Source organism: Callorhinus ursinus, unplaced genomic scaffold (genome assembly GCF_003265705.2).
Source record: "Callorhinus ursinus isolate GAN/ISIS: 27379988/994484 unplaced genomic scaffold, GSC_fseal_2.0 scaffold44, whole genome shotgun sequence".
In the NCBI taxonomy this organism is placed as follows: domain Eukaryota; kingdom Metazoa; phylum Chordata; class Mammalia; order Carnivora; family Otariidae; genus Callorhinus; species Callorhinus ursinus.
The window spans coordinates 923,290-945,806 of NW_027397106.1; the positions used below are offsets into that span (position 1 = coordinate 923,290).

Below are 22,517 nucleotides of genomic sequence, written 5' to 3' on the forward strand. Positions count from 1 at the left end.
CTGGCCTAAAATATGGAAGCCTTCCCTGGCTACCTTGCAGAATTGTCATAAGGAAAGCGAGAGCACTTTGGAAAAGTATACATAATAGAGAAATGTGTGATTACATGTTTGTAAAAAGATATTATGTCCAATGACAGCATTTTAGAAGAGAACAGATTTCTATTGCCAAGGGCAAGGGAAGGGGAAGGGGATGTGGTTGTAAAAAAGCAGCATGAGGGATCCTTGTGGATCTTGACCATGGTGGTGGCAGATGTACAAACCTACACGTGAAAAAGCTGTACAGGGGCGCCAGCATGGCTCAGTCGGTTAAGCGTCTGCCTTCGGCTCAGGTTATGATCTCAGGGTCCTGGGATGGAGTCCCATGATCAAGCCCCGAGCTCAGCAGGGCACCTCTTCTCCCTCTCCCTCTCCCCCTCTGCCCACTCGTGCTCTCTCACTCATTTTCTCTCAAATAAATAAAATCTTAAAAAAAAGAAAAAATTAAAAGCTGTATAGAACTAAATACATACACACAGAGGAATGAGTATAAGTAAAACTGGGAAAATCTGGATTAGATCATGAATTGTATCAAAGTCAATATCCTGGTTATGATAGTATACTACAGTTATGCAAGATGTTACCTATGGAGAAACCGGTAAAGGTACTTAAGATCTCTCTGTGTGTGTTGTTTTTTTGTTTTGTTTTGTTTTTTAGTTGAAGTATGGTTGACACACAATGTCTCTGTTATTTCTTACAAATGCATGTGGGTTAACCATCTCAATAAAAAAAAAAAAATTTAAGTAAGCTTTATACCCAATGTGGGGCTTGAACTCATAACCTTGAGATCGAGTCACATGCTCTGCTGACTGAGCAAGGCAGGCTCCCGCCCCTCTCTCGATAAAAATTTTAATAAAAAAAAAAGTATCATGTCTACCCCCTATTCCCCTGCAGCAACTTATTTTGCCATCCTCTGGGAGGCTCCTTTCAAGTAGGTCTACATGTGCATGGGACAGAGGTCTCCCTCTCCACAAGAACAAGATCCCAGCAGAGAGATGAGGATCTAGGAGTAGTTGTTCAGAAGCTTCTGAGCCTTCCCTTCCTCATCAACTTTGCCCTCAATCTCAAAAGGCCTGCCCCTGAATCACTCCTTTAGAACATAATGTTTTTTCCATAGTGAGGAAGGACAACCAGCTGATGCATGAAGCTGGATGCTCTGTTGCTTCTATCCTAAAGAGCAGACAGTTGTTGCTAAGAAAAACTTGTGTAATGATTATGAGTACCAAGTTTAAAAAGTATCGACTGAGCCTGGGTCTTGAGAAATAAAGATCAAACATGCATACAAAGTCCCAAAACAGCTATCAGATAGCTTTAATGAACCCTGGGTGGTTTTGTTGAAAACCAACAATTGCTTCCTTCTTATCATGGAAATATGGACACAACCCTAATTAATCAACTAGTTAATTATATTTGCCCACTTCCACCCCTCTCGACCTGTGACACAGGATCTGTTGCTCCAGCCCTCCCTGGCCATGGGTGCAGTGCACAGAAATGATGGATGGGGCCACTGTTTCCTGCCATGGAGTTAACTAAATCTAGTTTAGTGCTATCTTGAACGCCCCAGGCATTGTGACACTTGAAATTCTAATTAGTACAGAAAAGGGCTAAGTTGAAACAGCTTGTACTCCCTCAAGTATACCCACTCTCAGGGCCCTATAATCTAATGAGGTCTATGAAATTTAAGATTTAGAAGAGAAATCCCTGCCTGGAGCAACGGCTGTACCCAGGATGACAAGGGGATTTGGGTTAAATTAGTGGCTCCAGATAGGAGGGAGAGTACCCCCAAATGATCTGGGAGGGAGACCCACATGACTCTGATCCAATTAGTTGTCACATGACCTAGAATTAGCTAGACTGACCCTCTGCTCTGGGTTGTAGTGATGTCAAAGAAAAAGCAGGAGGGGTTACAGCTAAACAGCTGGAAGAACTTATTGGTTCCCCACAAGGTGTGGTAGAGCAGGTGAGGGGGGCTGGGGCCAGTGAAAATCTCTCAAGAGCACTCCCTCACTGCCCATGTAGGCAGTAGAGCTGGGGGTAGAGGAAGAGACCCATGACTCTTGAGAGAGCCCCCACAAAGGAAAAAGGGAGTTCCTTTGCTACTACTTTGCAGTAGGAGCAAGCCGAATGTTTGCTGAACACATTTGGAAAAGGAAGAAAGGAGATAATCGTCCTAATGAATGTGCAAGAGACAATAGCAGCTCCAGTGGGAGGATTATAAGCTCATTATGGTTTAATATGATGATTGATCATCTCTGCCCGCCAGCATTATCCTAGAATAGTGATGAAGGTCAAGAGACCCATGCCAGTCAGAGCTCAAGCACTAGTCACCACAAGAGAGAAAATATACTTGTATGTCACTCGTGTTTTTCATTGCACAAATTCACACATGTGGTCCCAATTCCCTCACTTTTCCCAAAAACTGTCCCCCACCCCCACCCCCAGCCAGCCTGCCCCATTTCTCTATGATTTCTCAGCCCCGGACTGTTCCTCCGTGTGTCTGTTCAGCAGCTCTGGCTCCTGAGCACTTCCCTTGAGAAAACGGCTATAGCTACATGGGTTTAGGTAGGCCCAAAGGGCCCATCAGTGGGTACTGGCTGCCACTCGGTTCAGGTGGAAGGCCCGGGATACCTCCCGGTAGGCATTTCGAAGCAGGACATAAGGGAAACAGGACTCCAACATGTCCAGGGTCAGGAAGGAGGACTCCTCCACCACCTGGAAGAGAATAGGTCAAGAGATGAGAACCTCAGGCAAGGTATACGTCTGTGATACCCTGTTCCTTCATTCAGTTCCCTGGGCCCTCTGAGGCCCTTAGAGTTATGAGTGAACAACGTTCCAAATCATAACCCCGCTTCTTCCCACACTTGGTTTAGCTTTAGGAAAGCAAAGTGACCTCTTCGGCTTCATTATAATGGCCCCTGGGCCCCTTATCAGGGTTACATGAAGGACTCAGAAGCAGAAGGCAGGAAAGGATCACTTCTCTGGTGGAAGAAATACTCCCATTCTCTCCCATTCTGGATGCCAAACCAAATGTGGGTGGGCAGCACAGAAGCAGGTAAGGTTGGATAAAAGTGCTAATGACGAAGCTTTATGGAGAAGGAAACAATCACCACAGCAGACCAAGAAAGAAAGGCCTGGAATCCACATGGGTCTTCTTGTGCTGGGTCTCAGTATCCTCCCTCCCTCAGTACAGTGCTTGGGGAGCAGTAAGGATGCTGCATAAAGGAGCAGGCATGATTAATTAGTTTAATTAGAAGCCTGTGTGCTGTGGTAATCCCAGCAGCCCCCACAAGCCAAGCAGAACAATAGTTCAAGATGCCTGGATAAGACTGAGGGTAGCAGTGGAGGGCAAGAGACGGAGTGGGGGGGTGCATATTAGCGAAGAGCCCCATAACCTAGCGTTGGACTGGAGGGTCCCCATCCCTGAGGAAGGAATAGGGTGTGCTTCCTTCAGTGCCCTCCTCATCCAAGAGGTTGTGGGACTAAAAAACACACCCTTGGAAAGAAGTGTCCCATATCTTCTGGCAATTCACACAGATGGGCCCTCCCCAATATGTCTGGTGTTTCAAATCCTGAAAATTCACTTAGGAAAGAGAATTTACCATATCAACTCTAACATGGTTCTCTCTCTGAAGTCCTTTCAAGTTTTAAAATGTGGAAGATCCTACTATTCTCAAATACGGGCACACACAACACACACAGCAGCCTCAGAGGAACAGACCCTGCAGGCTGAAGGTAAAGAAGTCTGCCAGTTACAGTAGCTCGGATCTTACGGTGGATAACAGAAGGAATTTCTTGCCAGGCAAGACGTTCAAACCTGAAGCCAGCAGAGAGATAAGGTCTCTTTTCTAGGCTATGACCCTCAGGTACAGGGAAATGAGTGATGGCCTCAAGAAGGATCCACTGGCCCAAGACTTCCTGTTGTTTGCTCCATGAAGCAAGGAGGACCACAAGGCTCCTAACTGGAGGAAATTCATGGCCGTGGAAACAGCCCTACAGCGAAGGCCGAGAAGCTTGGGTGCTCATCCCACATCTGCCCATATATTCTGGGGGAGACCGTGAATGTCGTCTTTCCTTCCCTCCCCTCAGTTCCTTGACCTATCAATTGTAAGGACCTGACTAACAGCCAGGATCTGGTCTGATCCTGACATCTAGGATTCCATGATTCTCTGAGAGTCATCTCCCCCCCGCCCCCCACCCCGAAACCCATGCCAGGATGCAGCTGGCAGTCCCGGGCGTGGGCACTGCCCAGGCTTGACAGCCAAGACAGAAAGACCCCAGGGAGAGAAGTGCCTGGCCAGGACCTGGGGCTACATGAGTAGCCTCTTAACTCAGAACACAGTTCCTTCCCCTGTATTTCTGTGTGGAAACATTTGCATTTAAATTGCTTTGCAGCCACTAGTCCCTGGGTCTCTCCCTCTAACAAAAAGCGCCTGCTGGTCCTAGCTGTGTCCCAGCTACTCTGCAGCCTCACTGTGATGTCACCAGGGGCAGACAGCCTCCCACACTTGAGGGGGGAGGAGAGCGGCAAAGCAGAAGGAGGCAGGCCTGAGGGGCAACACAGAATCACCTCTACCAACCTTACAGAGGCGACAACGGCCCAAGGAAATGAAGGAGCACGACTAAATCATCCAGAAACTAAAATGAGCAGCAGAGAGGACTAACATTCGTTGAGCATCTATTAGGTACTAGGAACTTTCACATATATTTTCTTATGAATCCTAACCACTCTGTCAGAAGGATTATTGCCCACTTTTATGGCTAAAGAATCGGCGTCTCAGAAGGTTAATTAACTTGCCCAAGGTCATGCTGCTCCAAAGATTGTGCCACATCTAGCATACTCCTGGCGTTTGCCCTCATCTGCCTCCCCTGCCCTGTCATCCCATACCACACACCCCCACCCACGCACACCCTCACGTCCATTCTCCTCTTGTCGCCATCATAATCCTTAGTCAGCCCAATCGAGGCCTTTCTCCAGCTGTATCTAGCTGAGACACAGATCCCACTCCAGGCCTGTGTATTTACGGGAGACCCAGAGGGAGTCCCAGGAATGCCTGCGCCTAACATCTGTGGGCCTGGCTGAGAGTGCAAATGGAAGCCTACATAGCATGTGACTAAATAAATCAAACAAACTGGTTTGTTCCGTCTTTTTGACCTTCACAATCTCCCTTTATAATTTCATGAAAGGCCAGGTTTGAATTCAGAATTCTTGGACTCCTCAGAGCTCTGCATCAGAACAGGGTGGAGCGGACCAGCCCAGTTTGCGGGATTTTGCAGACACCCATGGAATTCCCATCTGCACATCTAGACTCCAGCCAGAGATCCCTTGGCACTAGAGGTATATGCACCAGCAGCACAGTTTGCCTCAGCAGGACGGACTTGGGGAAGAAGCTCAGCACAAGCTCTGCATAAGCCCTGCAGCGGAGAATTCTGAGGTCCCAGAAATCTTTAGTGTGGACTCCCGGGTGGAGCACCGGCTCCAGATGGGCATATCCTCTCCCCGCAGGCCAGAGGAAGGCCTCTATGAGACCATATCTCAGTGCGGCATTAACCTGGAGAATCAGACTTTTAGAGCGAAAGAGTGAGTAAGCGTGTTGAAGAGGAAAACAGGGTCATGAGGAAAAGATTTTTTTAAGTTAACTGAGTCAGAGTTCCCAGAACTTTCTGCCAAAGTAGTGAAAAGCCCACAGCTTGGGAAGAAAGAGATAGCAGGAGTTGCCTGATTCATGGCCCACCTGGCTTTCTGTCTTACAGCTCTTCGTCGAAAATTCCTTCCCTCCTCTGAGCCCCCATCTCCCCTCCCACAGTTCAGCTCTGTGTTATTCAGCACCCTCTCCACAGTACTTCTTAAGGACAAGACATGCAGCAGTAGGAAGTGGTCAAGTAAAATCAAACATGAACTGGGCAGGCAGTCATGGATGAGGGACACAGCTGCCCCACCAGATCAGACCTGAGAATATTGCAGGTAAAAGGGCCCTGTTAGCCAGGGGCCAGAAAGGCCCTGCACTGCAGAGAAGGCATTGAAGACTCTACCTTGGGATTACAGGACAAGTCTGGAATGTTAACTAGAATGTGAGGCCTAGACCCAGAGGGTCAGGCAGAATTCAGTTTTGAGTTCATCCTTTTGAGTGATGACAACAGCAGGGACCCAGAAGCCCTCAAAAAGGGTCCCTCTGGCCTTTGCTCTCTGTTCCCAGACCAACTTAAACCAGATACATACCAAGCGCATGAGCAGAGAAATGGATTCCCGATTTCTGGTTTTAAGCTTGTCGGTCTCCTGGCCCAGCTGCAAGAGGCTGACAGAGGCCACCTGTAGGGGAAGAATTTGTAAGAAAGCAGATTTTTCTGGAGGTCAGAGTAGGACAGCCTCAGGCTACAGGAAGTTAAGAAAAGATCAAGGAGGAGAGTTAAGAAGTGCCGGGGTGTTCCTGGAGACTCCGGGTGGAAAAGGAGCAAATCCCCTAGGCTTCAGAGCCGCACCTTGCCTGTGAACCAGGCAGTGCAGGCAATGGTAGGTTGCCAGGGGTGCTGGGGGAAAGATTGCAAGGGCTGAGGACAGAACCTAGAACAAAGGCAGGAGATTAATCTCTTTTCCTAGGCAGCCTTCAGACAGCACTGTCACCAGGCTGTTTACAGCTGACTCTCTACCGGAATAGAGACAGGGCTGAGCCTCTGATTCAGATGCAGGGCTCTTCGTATTCTTCTCCTGTCAACTCCCAAGTGGCTGTCCTCTCTATTCACCTCCAGGCCCCCAACAGATCAAAGAGGGAGGAAGAGACATGATTAACTGTATTGCAGGCCCAGGTTACTCTCATTTTGCAAACGAACAGGGCAAATGGGAAAAGGGGGAGGGCATCCCTTTTCACCCCATCTTAGAGATCTGCTGTGAATATTCTTTATATCTAAGATGCTCAGAACCCATTCAGATTGGCTGGCTGGCCCCGTTTAAATGGAGACCCTCTAACTAAGCTTCCAGGACAATGGTATGATTCCCAAGAGAATATGATCAACTGTGTTTGCTCCTAAAAGGAGACAAATGAGGCCCTAGTTCTTAAGTCAGTCCCATGCATTGCAAAGGAATAAGCTTCCCATTGCTGAGAATGCTCAAGCCGGCAGTGGGTAATGGACCATGTATCAAAAGCGTATGGACGGAATTCCTCCATGGAGGACTAGAATGGAAAACTCCAGGGCCTCTTTCAACAATGGAAAGAGATTACTTATTCTGCGTTTTTCCAGAGGCAAAACTAAGACCAATGGTGATAGCTACAGGGAGTCAAACTTTGGCTAAAAATGTTTTTTTAAATAATTTTTTCTCAAATAAATTGGATGTAACCTACTGTAGAATAGGCTGCCTGGTTAAAAGTTCCAGTCCTAGAGGGGCGCCTGGGTAGCTCAGTTGGTTGGGTGGCTGCCTTCAGCTCAGGTCATGATCCTGGAGTCCCGGGATCGAGTTCCGCATCGGGCTCCCTGCTCAGCGGGGAGTCTGCTTCTCCCTCTGACCCTCACCCCTCTCATTCTCTCTCTGTGTCATTCTCGTTCTCAAAAATAAATAAAATTTAAAAAAAAAAGCTCCAGTCCTAGAAATGGAGACAGTGGTTCTCCAAGTGAGATCCCAGGATGAACAGCATCAACATCACCTGGGAACTTGGAAATGCAAATTTTCCAGCCCTACCTCAAATCTACTGAATCAGAAATTCTCCAGGTGATTCTGGTTTATGCTAAAGTTTGAGAATGTGAAAAAAGTTTGATTTTTTTTGTCAAGATGAGAGTTGGAAAGGGCCTTATAGGTTCTAAAACTTGGCGTCTTCAACTTGATTGCTCAGCAGATCTCCTGGAGACCTTGTTAAAAACAGAGGCCTGGGGCACGTGGGTGGCTCAGTCGATTAAGCGTCTGACTCTTGATCAGGTCAGGTCTCAACTTCAGGGTCATGAGTTTGGGTCATGAGTTTATTAATAAAAATAAACACTAATTTATTTAAAAATTAATTATTTTTTTAAAAAACAGAGGCCTGGACTCACCCTGGGCTATTCTAATTCAGTATGTCTGGCATAAGGATCAGGAATCTGTATTTCAACAAGCTCCCTCGGATATTCTAAGGCATCCCAAGTCAAGGTAGTGAATCATAGATTCAGTTTAACCTCCCTATTTAACAAATGGGCAAAATGAGGCCCCAAAAGTTTGGCTCTTCAGAGGTCACACAACTTCTTAGTGGCAGATCCAGAACTAGAACTCAGATTCTCTGACTCAGTCCAGTGCTCTTTGCAAATAATCCGGCAGAGGCTGAAACACCAGCTCTTAGGGAATTTAGAAGAAACTACTGCCTTTCACAGAGTGCCACTCACTCACTGAAGAATTAGGTGGGAGGCTGGACTCCAAGACCTGCTCAATAACAGCTGTCTATGGATTTAAGCCACACCAATTCCCACCAGACTTTGCAATCTTCCATTCCATCCCAAAAGACTTTGGAATCTTCCATTCCTTATAGCCTAGGGCCACTCACCACCAGAAACTCCTTAAGGTGAGTTTCAATGTTCTTGTTGTAGAGTGTGAAGAGGGCAGCAGACACCTGGATGATGGCTTTGGTCAAGCAATGAATATTGTTGTTGTAACCTAGGTTATGATTGACAGAAGGGGAGAGAAACAAAAGGGAATACAGTGAGCCACCCCAGGCTGACCCCAGCTGGCGGTCTCTCAGTTTTTCAGGCGAGGCCACCCCTGTTTGACACCAAAAGCACTAGGAGACATGTGGGGAATGATATTCCTAAAAAATATGAGGAGATATTTAGGATATTAAGAGAAGGCTATTCTTGGGCGCCTGGGTGGCTCAGATGGTTAAGCGATTGCCTTCGGCTCAGGTCATGATCCCGGAGTCCTGGGATCGAGTCCCGCGTCGGGCTCCCTGCTCTGCGGGGAGCCTGCTTCTCCCTCTGCCTCTCTCTCTGACTCTCATGAATAAATAAATAAAACATTTAAAAAAAAAAAGAGAGAAGGCTATTCTTAAAAATTCCCACTGGAATTGCATTTTACGGATAGTTCATTCACAAGTGTTTTTTGAAACAGAACTTTACAGCTGAGTCAGAAGTCTGGCTTCTCCAGGTAAATGTCTCCATCTCATCTCCCTACCCCCGGAGACTGACCCAAATAGTGCTGGTCCCTCAAACTACTCAAAGTAGTCCTTACTTACCATCCTTCTCAATACTATAGCAGGAAGAGGGGTCAGTGGCAAGGAGTGGGAGGGAAACCGCAAGAAAGATCAAGAGCAGGCAGGCCACCTTATATTCTTCCTCAGGGGATGAAGTATCTGGTAAGACAGAAAAAAGAAAAGAGGAGAAGTAAGGTCAGCAAACAGGAGTTGTCTTCTACAGAAGCCCTACTTCACAGAATTACTGTCAGGATCACATATGAAAACACTTTTCTGAAGCACTATAGGCAAGTCATTATTGCTGAAGGGGACAGGACTAGCCCCCACTTATCATGAGGGGTCCGATCCCGGAGGCCTCCTCTGGTGACTGAAGCAAAGCTCTCAGCGAAGGGTTCTGCCGACGTGCGGTCCGAGGACACTGTCTGTCAGCTGCCTGATGGGGTGGACAGGCAGGAAGGAGAGCAAAGAGTCTCACCAAACCAAGAGAAAAGAAGGGCCGGTCTGGCAGTTTTGAAAGGGCTTAATACCAGCTCCTTTTTTTCATCCCATTCTGAGCGTGCGTAAGAAACGGGAAATGTCAGAGACAATGGGAGACCAGGGGAAGAAGTGAATAGTGTCAAGGTGATTCTATGGGAGGGGAGAGCACCAGATCACTCTGGGGAACTTAGATGCCATACCATATAACTCAGCATGAAATCTTATGTGACGGCGGATCGCTCTCTCATTGTTTCATTTGCATTAACCTGATTTCCCCTACTAGATTGTAAGTTCCTTTGAGTCCTTGCTGAGCATCAAAGAGACCCTCATTTTATATTTTTTAGCAGACGGACAGGTCAACTGTTGGAACCCGGCTAGGAGTCTAAATTGCCTCTCTATTTTCTGGGGGCTAGGGACTATACTTTAAGTCTTTTAAAAAAAAAAAAAAAAGATTTTATTTATTTATTTGACAGAGAGAGACACAGTGAGAGAGGGAACACAAGCAGGGGGAGTGGGAGAGGGAGAAGCACGTTTCCCGCCAAGCAGGGAGCCTGATGGGGGACTCGATCCCAGGACCCTGGGACCATGACCTGAGCCAAAGGCAGATGCTTAATGACTGAGCCACCCAGGCACCCCAACACTTTAATTCTTTCTTTAGCTTCCAGCTTATATCCTCAGAATTCACAATTCCAAATAAAGGCTTCTTTGACATTGACATTTGCCCACCTGAAAATAGGGCCCGAGCCCTCCCTTGCCCACTTTCCCCAATTTTACCAGCTTTCAGATTGGCAATGGCAGCCACCAGGGCTGGGTCAATGTCACAGCCCACTCCTGCAGCAGAGGCCAGCTCAAAGACACTCAGGGTCACCTAGTAAAGAAGAAAACAACATCCTGGACAGGATTCTCAGGAGGGAAGTCTTGGACAGAAGCTACAGGGAGTTGGGATTCCTGGATCACAGATCTTAGATTTTCGGTGTACTATCATCTTGTCTGGGCATTCCTTTCACGGCTCTCCCTAGCCTACAGGGGAAAAGCACAGATGCTTTTGTTCGGCATGCGGATACTCCATTGTACACACTGACCTTCTCAATCTTCTTCCCAAGGTGCTTCCTACAGTCAGTGCAGCCAGGGTCATTGATGCACTATCTCCAAACTATACCTCGCTTCCTGACTTCCACACTTTAGTTCATGTGCTTCCCTCTTCTACAGTGTCCTTTCCTGCTCTCTACTTATAGCTATATGACACCCACCCCTTGAGGCTTAGCTCAAATCTCTTAGTGTCTGTGAAGCCCTCCTTGAATACTTCAGCCCAAACCCATCTCTCCCTCCTTAAAGTAGCACCACTGACTTAGCATGGATCACACACCGGCCTGGTTTAAGCAGTTATCTTTTCAGACAGGAGGTGAGACCTATGGCTTGTCTCACCACCTAGAAAGCAATCCTTTAAAACCTCATGGCCTCTGAGGGGAGAAAAAGGCCTTGGAGTGAGAAGATCTGGGTTCAAATCCCAGGACCACCACTTTCTAAATGTGTGACCTCGGCTAAAAGTTACTTTACCTCTTTGAGCCTCAGTTTTCTCATCTGTAAAACTGGGATAATAATACCTCACAGAGTTGTTGTGGAGATTAAATTAGACCACATGTATAAAACATCTACCCTACATACTCAGAGTCACTAATAGACCAATAAACCGTATTCCTTTCCTCCTCTTCCTTTATCTCAAAGCCAGGAAATTTACACTTCTTTTTCTCCTCTTTAGTTTTTGTTTTGTTTTGTTTTTTAAGATTTTATTTATTTATTTGAGAGAGAGATAGCAGGAGAGAGCATGAGTCGGAGGGGCAGAGGGAGAGGGAGAAGCAGACTCCCTGCTGAACCCAGGACCCTGGGATCATGACCTGAGCTGAAGGCAGACACGTAACCAACTGAGCCACCCAGGCGGCCCACTCCTCTTTAGTTTAACACAATGCAAAGCAGATAGAAGGTATTCAATTACTATTTATTGATTGATACTTGAATCCCTTGTTGTACTTAAAATTGGGTTCCCAGGAAATAGCCCCCCACCCCCACTCCCATGCCAAGTATTTAGACCTTGTTTGAGGTTTTTTAAATTACTCTAAAAAGAAAAAAAAAAGAAACAAAAATAAATAAAATAAAATTACTCTAAAATGTTCTGAAAGACGGGGCACCTGGGTGGTGCAGTCAGTTGAGTGTCTGACTTCATTTTGCCTCAGGTCGTTGTCTCAGGGTCATGAGATTGAGGCCTGCGTTGGGCTAAGAGCTCAGCACAGAGTCTGCTTGGCATTTTCTCTCCCTCTGTCCCTCCCCCCGCCTCTCTAAAATAAATAAATAAATCATTTTTTATAAAAAGTGTTCTGAGAGAACAAGAACAGTTGTTTCAAGAGTAGACAACTGAGTGGAGTATCTTATGCAAAGAACCCTATAGACATACCAATCTACTTACAGAAGGCAAACTTTTCCCACGTTCTGCTCTGCCCTTTATTTAAATTCCCTATAGCTAAATGACGGTGCTCATGGCAACCACGGCTGGGGGGGTCAGGGACCTTGTCCGCAACCTGTAGTGTTCTGGAGAAAGAAAGGTTTGACTGAGGCATAACATAATCTCTGATGGACAGGCCACCATCCCCCCTTCTCTGCTCCGACCTGCTTATTTTCACAAGCAGGCAGAGCCTAAAACTCAGTGCTGCCCAGGAGATACAGGTAGACAAGCTCTTGACAATCTAGAGCATTCATCCCCAACATCAGCAACTGCCAGAAACCCAGGTTCACCATAAAAGAACGGTCAGAAGCCGGCAGCCATGCCCGCACAACATCAAACCCACACAGCTCCCGTGACTGCTTCACCCTTAAGTTTGGGCAGAGAGAGGGGGAGATTTCACAACTCTTTCGATCTCAAGGTAAGGAAGTTTTTCTCAATATCTAATTTCAATTCTTCCTGCTAACCAGTTCCCTCTTAATCACAGACCTCTCTCCGTGAAAGGAATCAGTTGTAAGAGAAGCAGCCTGCTCTATGCATTTGAACGCCCTTGCTCCCAGCCTTTGGCTGTATATCCTATGTAACAGACTTGTTTCAGCTGATTCAAAAGACAAAAGATGCTGCAGAGGTGTGGGAGGCACAGAGAAATGGTTGTTTTACTCGGGGTACCTGCAGTACCTTACATCTCTGTAGTAAATGGGGACCTGAGCCAGGTGACACAGACATAGAGGAACCAAAAGTTTTCAGAACTAGGAGAAAGGAAAGGCCAGAAAAAGGCAACTCTGAGGGCAGGCAGGGTGGGTGGGGATGGAAGCCATGAATCTTTTTACAAAGAAGTACCTAAGCTCCTGACTGAAGAGGGGACTTGTTTGCACATGGGTCAGTATCTAATTTGCACACTTTAGGTGGATACCTTCCTAGATCTTAGCTTTTTTTTTTTTTTAAGATTTTATTTATTTATTTGACAGAGAGAGAGACAGCAAGAGAGGGAACACAAGCAGGGAGAGTGTGAGAGGGAGAAGCAGGCTTCCCACCGAGCAGGGGCTCAATCCCAGGGCCCTGGGATCATGACCTGAGCGGAAGGCAGACGCCCAATGGCTGAGCCACCCAGGCGCCCCAACCTTAGCTTTTTCCAGTAACGTTTCCCCAACTCTCATAGGTCGGCCAGGCTTCCATGTCTCTCCCTCCCCTCGTGTCTCCGCAGCTCTGCCCTCTCTCTCCAAGAATACTGTCTGACCAGTGCTCCTCTCTCCACAAAATCTCCCCCAGTGCTTTCCTGTTCAAATGCTGGCTCGTCTCCCTACAGTATTCCTCAGAGCACCCCCTCCCTTATAAGATCCTGGCTACATCCTTTTCAACAAGAAAGATCTCCCAAGTGGATCCTACTTCGCACTGTTCTATACCTTGATGTCTGTGTCTGGAGTGACAAACTCCTTCAGGCACTCGATGGGACCCATAAGAAATGGGCAGTGAGAGGAGAACACCTGGAAGAGAGAGAAGATAAGTGAGTCCCCAGGACAGCCCCAGTACCTTCAGAGATAGATGGAAACAAACAAAAAAAGGGCCTCAACTTAGATAAGGACCCAGCCAGCCTCCCACACTACCCCTCTCATCGTGCCCCTAGGTGTCCTCCACTCGTCTATCCCCAGAGATCTTCCAGGACCTCTCCCAAATTAAGTTCCTCCTTTCTCCTCAATGCTCACCACATGCTTCCACAACTTCTCATACAAACCCTACCTTCGGAGGAGTCTGCAATTCTGGGGCAGCCCCTTCCCCCCAACTCACCTCCCGAAGTCCCTCTTGGGCCATGGCCCTAAAAGTGAGGATAACTCCAATGATGGTCATGCGCTTCAGCACATTATCAGCCCCTGAGGAGAATGGAGACCATTAGGGAAGTAGAACTTAGGAGAATACTGATGGTTTTCCTTCCGTAGACCCAGCCTATCCCCCAGGTCTCCCCCCAAACCCCTGTCATCCACAAGGCCATTCCCACAGTTCCTTCTCCCATTAGGGAGGTGCTCACCTATCAGCTGGGGCAGCAGAGAAGCCATCAAATCTGCCTTGCTAAAGTTGGATCTGATCTGAACAAGTACATCCATGTTCTCCACCACCAGCTTCTGCAGCCAGGACACAGAGACGTTAAGCAGGAGAAGATAAAACCGTGGTAGCTCTTCCCCCTGGGGGGGTCTCCTACTTCTACCCCTTCCCCAGGCCTGGCTTCCATAGTACCTTCAGCTCCACAATCTGAGAGGTCACGTGCCACATCAGGTTCTCACTCAGGAACTTCATGCCATAAGGGCCCAAGAGTTCAGCCAAGGCCCGCATCTCTGCAAGAGAGTTACAGAGGTCCCAGGGGGCTTAGGGGCCACTGGGGCATTTACACCACAGGTAGAGAGTACTTTGAACATTTACAATGTCTTTCATCCAGGAAAGGAAGTGGGAAGTTGGGGAGCAAAAATGGCCTGAAGTCCTACATTCAGGTGACAGGTCTGGCCTGCCTATGAGACCAATCACCGTCTCCTCTCTGGTATGCACTCAAAGATTTCCCACAAATGATATTTACCTTATATTCTTCTAGGAATCTATACTTTTCCAAGTCCCTTCATGTGGTACCTGGGTTGCTCTTGCTGGGCTAGCTGTACTAACATTATTAGATATAAGACCTTAAACAAGTCACTGATTCTTTCTGAGCCTCGATTTACTTCTCTGTAAAATGAAGAAATTAGTATCTGCACTGAATACTTCACAGAGTTGATATGAGAATAAATAAGATACCATCATAAAAACCTTAGAAACTTATAAAGATATTTATGATTAAATTTATAATTAAAGGATTAAATTAATTATTGACAGCCCTCTGAAGTATGCGGCACATCATTCTGGTTTAACAGACATGGGAGAATTAAGTGCTTGTCCAAGGTCATTTAACCAAGTCAAGGGCTGGTACCTGAAACCTAGCACGATGTCCTACTGCCCCTTACTGTAGGTACCACAACTGGTTCCTTATCTAAGGTTTGGGGTTTTCTATGTTCCCCCTTCCGCTTCCCTCACTGTCCAAATTTTCCTCTCCTTGAGCTACGTTTTCTTTTTCATAATCAACACACAACCCCAGAATCCCAGTTGTTTTTTCCTCTGAATCCTTCTTCCTCTGGTCTGCCCAGATGCCTTATGGGTCCCTACCCATCCTGCTTCTGGCCCTTTGTGAAGTAAATGAAACCTGCCTGGAGAAATCCCCTGTTAGAAACACTAGAGACAAATCCAAATAGGAAGGAGCTCCAGCGATGATTTTTGGCCACGGGCCATCCCAGCAGAGAAAACCATAAATGACCAAAAGTAACCACAAGAGACCAGTAGCAGAAAAGTGAGTTTAACATAGTCAATAAGAGGTCAGAGGGGAAAGAAATCGAGAACCACCCTCTAGTCCTTGAAGGCAGGACCGGTTGATTTGGGGCTCCACCAAGGACAGAGGAAGTGGAACTGGTCAGAGCCCTGTCTGGATGAAATACGACACATTTTTGGTCTCTCCTATTTACAGTAGGAAGAACTGAGCTGAGAACTAGAAAAAAAGACTTCCCACCTGGTCGACTTACTAATGCTAAAATCGCTGACAGGAAGAAGAGCGGAACTGCCTGCTCTAGAGAGAAGACACACTGATCCACCAGTTTGGATCTGCCAATCCTCCTTACTCTAGTCTTCTCAACTCCAGGCTAGTAACCCTGGGGCATCCTTCTCTTTCCATCTATCTATTTTTACAGTAGCATTGCCCCATCACCATAGTAACTCAGGGAAATTGGGGTGGGGGTGGTATAAGGGGGAACCAGCCTTACCTCCTGCTGCTCATCAGTTGTCAGCAAGACCTAAAGCTGATTTTAGATGCTGCCTACAGTTTGTGGGTGGAGTTGATGACAGGGGACATCTGAAACCTCCAACAGGCAAAGAGTAGGGTCAGCTTACTGATGGAGTCCGAATGAGGGTAAGAAGGAGATGGAGCTGGACAACAGAACTGTGTACTCTTTCAAAACACCTCCCCCCACACCAAGGAAGGGGAAGAATGGAGAAGGCAGGGTCATGGAAACATCCCCCACCCGCCCCAGACATCATGCAGGATCCATGATTTATATGGAGGTGAGAGGAAGGAGGAAGCAGTATGATAGTTCATCAATCAGTCAGTAACACAAATCCATTAAAAAGGATCTGTATGGCTGCCAGCCCTCTTTAAAAAGGAGAATGACTCCCAGCTCATTCACTCCACAATCCTTACCTGCTGGCCTTGAGACATCAAAGCACTTCTACACAGTGGGAAGCAGCACTACATATGATTAAGCACCCAGGTTCTAGAATTTGACTGCCTTGAGTTAAAATCCCAGTTCTAGCATTTATGAATGGGTAACCTTAGGCAAGCTCCTTAACCTCTCTGTGTCTCTGCGTCCTCATCTGTAAAATGGGGGTAATAAGAGTACCTATCTTGGGCGCCTGGGTGGCTCAGATGGTTAAGCGTCTGCCTTCGGCTCAGGTCATGATCCCGGGGTCCTGGGATCGAGTCCCGCATCGGGCTCCCTGCTCCTTGGGAGCCTGCTTCTCCCTCTGCTTCTCTCTCTCTCTCTTTCTCCCTCTCTCTCTCTCCTCCTCTGTCTCTCATGAATAAATAAATAAAATCTTTAAAAAAAAAAAAAGAGTACCTATCTCAAAGCCATTGTGAGGATTAAAGGAATTAATACACGTGAACCATTCAGAACTTAGCCCACAATGAATGTCATCTATTATTTTATCGTCATTGTTATACATTAGCAATCCAAGCTCTGGCTAAGTAAGGCCCTAAAATTTATCCCTAAGAAAGAAGATGCCATGACATCAGACCACTATTTAATAATTCCAAATATCAGAATGTCCTCCTTACATTTATCCTTTACCCTTCATTATATGTCCCACTCTTTATTCTGTGTGGAAATGGAAAATATTCACCACCCTTCTAAGAATAAACCCTTTCAGTGACTTGAGTGCCCTTGCCTAGCTCCTACCTCCCTTCATTCCCCTTCTCCACCTGCCACTCCCAGGCCACTCCTCAATTCTGTGCCTCGCTTAGGATCCCTTTATTGTTCCTAACATGTAATCTCACAGAGATGCTGAGGAGCATACAGAATGAGCCTCTGGGAAGGTAGGAGAATTTAGATGAGTTCTGTAGTACCGAGGGGAAAGGCTCAGCCCCTTGACAAGGAGACCAGGCCCTGGACTCACCAGAGATGTCAGAGAACTCCTCTGCACTGAAGTTCTGCTCCCCCTCTCTAGGAAGGCTGATGAAGGCCTGCATGGCTGGGGAGAGGATGATGGTCCCACTACTCGCCTGTCTAAGCAGACTTTCTAGGTACCTACAGGATTGGCCAAGAAAACACACAAGATTAGCATTCAATCCTTTCTCCATCACTCCCTACCACTACCACTGGGCTCAGGACGAGAAACTCTGCCAAAGGCTGGGGTGCAGAGAAGAGACTCAAAGAAGACAGTAAAACACTCTAATTAACACCCCAAGCTATTGGCTCAAAAACAACTGGCAGTAATGTAATTCGGCTTCTCCTCCAATCTGCAGGTTATTTCACTGGGCTGTCAAATGTAACAGTGTGCACTCCCCTCGCTCAGCCCCTGCTCTTTTTCCAACTATTCTCTGCCCCCCCCTCACCCTTGGCCTTTCTCTGTCAGTTAAGACAAGCCCAAACTGACGAGACAAGAAATTCCTACTAACTGGGGTCCTTTGAAACATACTTAGCCTCAACCTCCCCAATGAGAATGTTGGACTGAGAACCTAGGATTCTGGAAGCAGATCCTAAGTCAAACCTCCTGGACAGACAGAAGCCTTGTGAACACTGGTCATTTGATCTCCAGATATTCCCCCCTGACGTCTGGGGAAGCTTTGGCCTCTAGCCACTATCAGCAAAGGAGGGCTTGGCCAACCCGTGCCACTCACCCAGCCACTAGCTCTGGGCCTAGGTCCTACAGAAGTCACGAGCTAACCACGGGTGGGCCAAACCCAGCCATCAAAGGTAAGTTTTTTTTTTCTTTTAATTTGAATTTGTTGTCAAAATTTTGAAACTGGGAGATTTTACATTAAAAATAAGGTTTTAGTGGGCAGTGATCAGGTGGAGGTAAGAGGTGGCTGCCCCCATCAGAGGAGCATGCCCTCTTTAACAGCTCAGTCTCCACCTAACCCACAACATCCATTCACCTCTTCTGACAGGCCCTGTTGGCATTTTTACTTGCAAACTTTGTCTCAGTCTTTCCCCAACTCGGGGTTCTTTGCAGCCTGGCGCCTGCTGAGCTGATATTGGAATAAGAGCGCCACCCAGTGGCTTGGGAAAGTAGGAATCCAGCTCCTTTCCATCCTCAAAATCTCTAAGGAAACATTGCTAATTCCTACTTCCTCTGGTTTTGGAGAGGAGTCCTCCTTCCTGTTAAAAACAATCTGCTAGACTTGACATGGTCATGTCAGAGGTGAGGTGATAGTATTCTGGAGATATGGTGTTAGACAGAATAGTCTTCAGGGAGAGAAGCTGGACAAAAAGAGACAAAAGAGCTTTAGAAACAGGAAGAGAGAGCATTTGAAATTAAAACAGTGAGAATCCAGAAAAGGAAGAGTAGAAACTGGAGATTAAGAGGAAAAAGGTCAGGCGCCTGGGTGGCTCAGTCAGTTAAGTGACTGCCTTCAGCTCAGGTCATGATCCTGGAGTCCCTGGATCGAGTCCCGCATCGGGCTCCCTGCTCGGCGGGGAGTCTGCTTCTCCCTCTGACCCTCCTGCCTCTCATGCGTGCTCTCTCTCTGTCTCTCATTCTCTCTCTCAAATAAATAAATAAAATCTTAAAAAAAAAAAAAGAGGAAAAAGGTCAGGGGCACCTGGGTGGCTCAGATGGTTAAGCGTTCAACTCTTGATTTCGGCTCAGGTCATGATCTCAGGGTCATGATCTCAAGTCATGGGATCAAACACTGTATTGGGCTCTGCGCTCAGTGGGGAGTCTGCTTGGGACTTCCCCTCTCCCTCTGCCCCTCCCCCCACTTGCATGAAAGCACGCCCGCACACTCTCTCTCTCTCTGAAATAAATAAATAAATCTTAAAAAAAAAAAAAAGGAGGAAAATGTCAAGTTGCTACAGAGTAGATGAATGGATGTTACAAGGAAGGTCCCCCATGAGCAGAAGCAGATCTGGGTTTGCCCCCACTTACTGCTCTAGGCCTCAAGCAGAAACAAGCCTCTGGGGGTCTATGACCCTGGGAACTAAAATGCCTGGACCCAAGTTCTGACCTGGCAAAGGAAAAAAGGCTAACAAAGAGGTAAGGCGGTGGAAGAGGATAAGCAACACTGACCAATTTGTGTAGAAAGTGGTGATCGTCTGTTCTCCACACGAGTCCAGGGGCTGTGTCTGCTGGAGGAGGGCATTGCGGATGACTCTAGAAACATCTGCACCCACAAACTGGGCCAGTGACTGTATGAAACTGATATACGCTTTGACTCCTGCCAACAGCTCAGAAGGCCTTGCAATCTCTTGGGTTGTGGCGTTGTAGCCAGCCAGCCACACAATGGCTCTGGGTGACAAAAATCATAATCATAGTCATAATATTAAACACGGTAACAGCACACTTATACTGTGTTCCAGGCACTGTGCTATGATTTAACTACATGCAATATCTCCTTTAAATCTCATAGCAACCCCGGGCGCCTGGGTGGCTCAGTTGGTTGAGCGACTGCCTTCGGCTCAGGTCATGATCCTGGAGTCCCAGGATCGAGTCCTGCATCGCGCTCCCTGCTCAGCGGGGAGTCTACTTCTCCCTCTGACCCCCCCCCATGTGCTTTCTCTCGCTCTCTCAAATAAATAAATAAATAAAATCTTTAAAAAATAAAAAATAGAACAAACAATGAATCATGGGACACTGCACCAAAAACTAATGATGTAATATATGGTGATTAACATAACAATAAAAAATTAAAAAAAAATAAATAAAAATAAAAAATAAAATAAATAAAATAAATCTCATAGCAACCCAATAAGGTAGGTACATTTATCATTCCTGCCCTGCCCTGCTCAAACCCTGCCAAGGCCCCCCATCTCACTCAGAATAAGTCAAAGTGCTTCCGATGACAGAGAAACACCTACACAATCTGCCACTCCCCCAAACTCTCTAACCTCACATATGACCCATCTGCCCCTGGCTCCTTCTGCTCCAGCCCTACTGGCCTCCCCTGTATCCTCTGAACATTCCAGGCAGGCTCCCACCTCAGAGCCTTTGCACTGGCTAGTTCCTCTACCTAGAATGCTTTCCCTAGGTAGTCACACACTTGGCTTCCTCAGTTCCTTCAGGAGTTTACTCAAATGTCACTTTTTCAAGCAGGCCTTCCCTGGCAACTTGAGTGAATATACTACATATTCCAAAACAAAACATAGAAGACTAGGGGATTATTCAAAATAATTCTTCCCCTCATTTCCCCTAATTGCTGACTGTAATGCTCAATTCCAATATCAGGAATGTTCCTCCTACTTCAAGGGGCAATGGAAAGAGAGGCACAGTAGAAGGAAGGGAATCTATTTTATCAAAACCTATTTATGGCAGGAACTTTGAACTCACTGTTTATTACCTTTCATTCTGTACCAATTCTCAATTACAGGTAATTCTCATTATAAGGTAAATATCATTATCCTTATTTACAGGGTTGGAAACTAAGGCTTAAACAAGTCAGAACCCCTGTTCCAGGGTCTTAGCCGAGGGCCAGGATGTCAACACAGGTCTGCTGACTGCAAAAGTCCCGCTCACTCTACTAAGCCAGTGGTGATCAGTTCTGGTTGTTTCCCAAAACCACCTGTAGAAGTGTTGGACCCTTCTTGTTAGTGGATTTTAATAAAGATACTTGAGACCTATGCCAGATCGACTGTATCAGAATGACCACCAAGATGAATCAGATAAATCTAACAGAACCCAACTTTCAGAACGATCATAGGCTAACATAGAAGACAATGAAAGAGTGGTACCTGTTGAGTCTGGCCTCCAGATGGCTGCTGAGATACTCAGAAGGGAAGATGGTGTGTTCAAACACAGAGAAGCTGTGTACATGATTCATTGTCAGTGCCAATTCTGTCAAGTTTAAGTGTAGCTTGTCCATGCTGGGAAATTGAGAAAGTAAAATGAGCCTTGATTACGGGTCTGACACTACCTGCTAATATCTGGGAAGGATTTGTCAGGCCCATGACCCTTAGACCCTTTCATCTTCTAGGACACCCAGACCAGTACATACTGATGCTGCCTTCAAAGGCAAAGGAGAAAATTCACATGTGAGTGCTTTTCCCTCTCTGTCATTCCCCACCACCACCTCCACGTTCTCTTGCTGTATCACCTTCCCTCTTCCCTGCTGTCCCTTCTTTGAGGAGTGCCCACCTAGCCCTCAAGGGCCCAGGTCCTCACTTGGTGACAATGCTGCGGTTCTTCCGGTGACTCTCAGCTCCTGGCTTGTCCCTCTCAGGCTCTCCTTTTCTGGGGGTCTGCTTCTGCTTCATGATTTTCTTATTCTTGGCCTTGCTGATGGTAGTGGCACAGTGCTTAGGTAGAAGCTATAGGAACAAACACAAGTGAGTAGAGACATGAGATCCCTTCCTAGAACTGACAAGAAGTCCATCTAACAGGCCCTCCACTAATGTCTCTTCTTTCATTTTTCTACCTGTCTCTCTTTCCTTCCAGCATCTCTTTCTCTAATGGGGGCCCATTTGAACTGCACCCACTTCTTTTGGTTTTCACTAAATACCCCTCAAGGTTAGGGCTCAAAGTCTCAAAATGGCAGTGTCTTTTATGGATCAGATCATCAAGTCCCCACCCACATCCTGAGAGAGAGTCTGTCCTGATGGAAAAATTCAAGTAAAAGGATAGGTTCTAAGAGCTCCACTCAACTGCACTTTCTTGGATCTTCCAACCTGAGGAGACAGTTGTTTTTTGCTTATATGGAAAAACCATCTACAATTCCTCATGTTCTGTCCCATGGAGTCAGCTACCCATACTAGCACAGCCCGCCAGAGACTCAGAGCTCACAACATGACCAGCACTGTCTTTCCACTTTTTTTTTTTTTACAAGATAGCATATTTCTTGCTAGTTAGTTTAAACACCAATTCTGCATTCCTTCTCTTCACCAAGATGCCCAGTCAGCTGCACAGAAAATGTAAGATAGAATTATATATTCCGGTATCTCCTTCAAGGTAATCATCTTAGAATTCTCTCCATTTAACCCAATGCTGCTGAGCATGTGCAGAGCATGTCTGGAAACTCTCCATTCAGAATTACTCTCAGAACAGCATAAGAGCCGTGAGAAAACTGGTTTTGTTACTTCACAGTCACACTAAAAGAT

General features: G+C 46.6%; 1 protein-coding gene across 1 annotated transcript in view; it reads right to left on the reverse strand.

Annotated features, from left to right (window-relative positions):
* Window positions 1–1,329: 1,329 nt before the first annotated feature.
* Window positions 1,330–22,517, reverse strand: part of NCKAP1L (NCK associated protein 1 like) — a 41,332-nt gene continuing 20,144 nt past the window's right edge. Inside the window, exons 19-31 of the mRNA XM_025883472.2 lie at window positions 21,586–21,731; window positions 21,156–21,287; window positions 19,498–19,716; window positions 17,383–17,513; window positions 14,377–14,474; window positions 14,171–14,264; window positions 13,933–14,015; window positions 13,551–13,631; window positions 10,428–10,521; window positions 9,219–9,335; window positions 8,535–8,644; window positions 6,254–6,343; window positions 1,330–2,748 (exon numbers count right to left, since the gene is read on the reverse strand). Coding sequence (XP_025739257.1) covers window positions 2,617–2,748; window positions 6,254–6,343; window positions 8,535–8,644; window positions 9,219–9,335; window positions 10,428–10,521; window positions 13,551–13,631; window positions 13,933–14,015; window positions 14,171–14,264; window positions 14,377–14,474; window positions 17,383–17,513; window positions 19,498–19,716; window positions 21,156–21,287; window positions 21,586–21,731 — 1,527 coding nt within the window. The 3' untranslated portion in view covers window positions 1,330–2,616. The remainder of the gene's footprint in view (window positions 2,749–6,253; window positions 6,344–8,534; window positions 8,645–9,218; window positions 9,336–10,427; window positions 10,522–13,550; window positions 13,632–13,932; window positions 14,016–14,170; window positions 14,265–14,376; window positions 14,475–17,382; window positions 17,514–19,497; window positions 19,717–21,155; window positions 21,288–21,585; window positions 21,732–22,517) is intronic.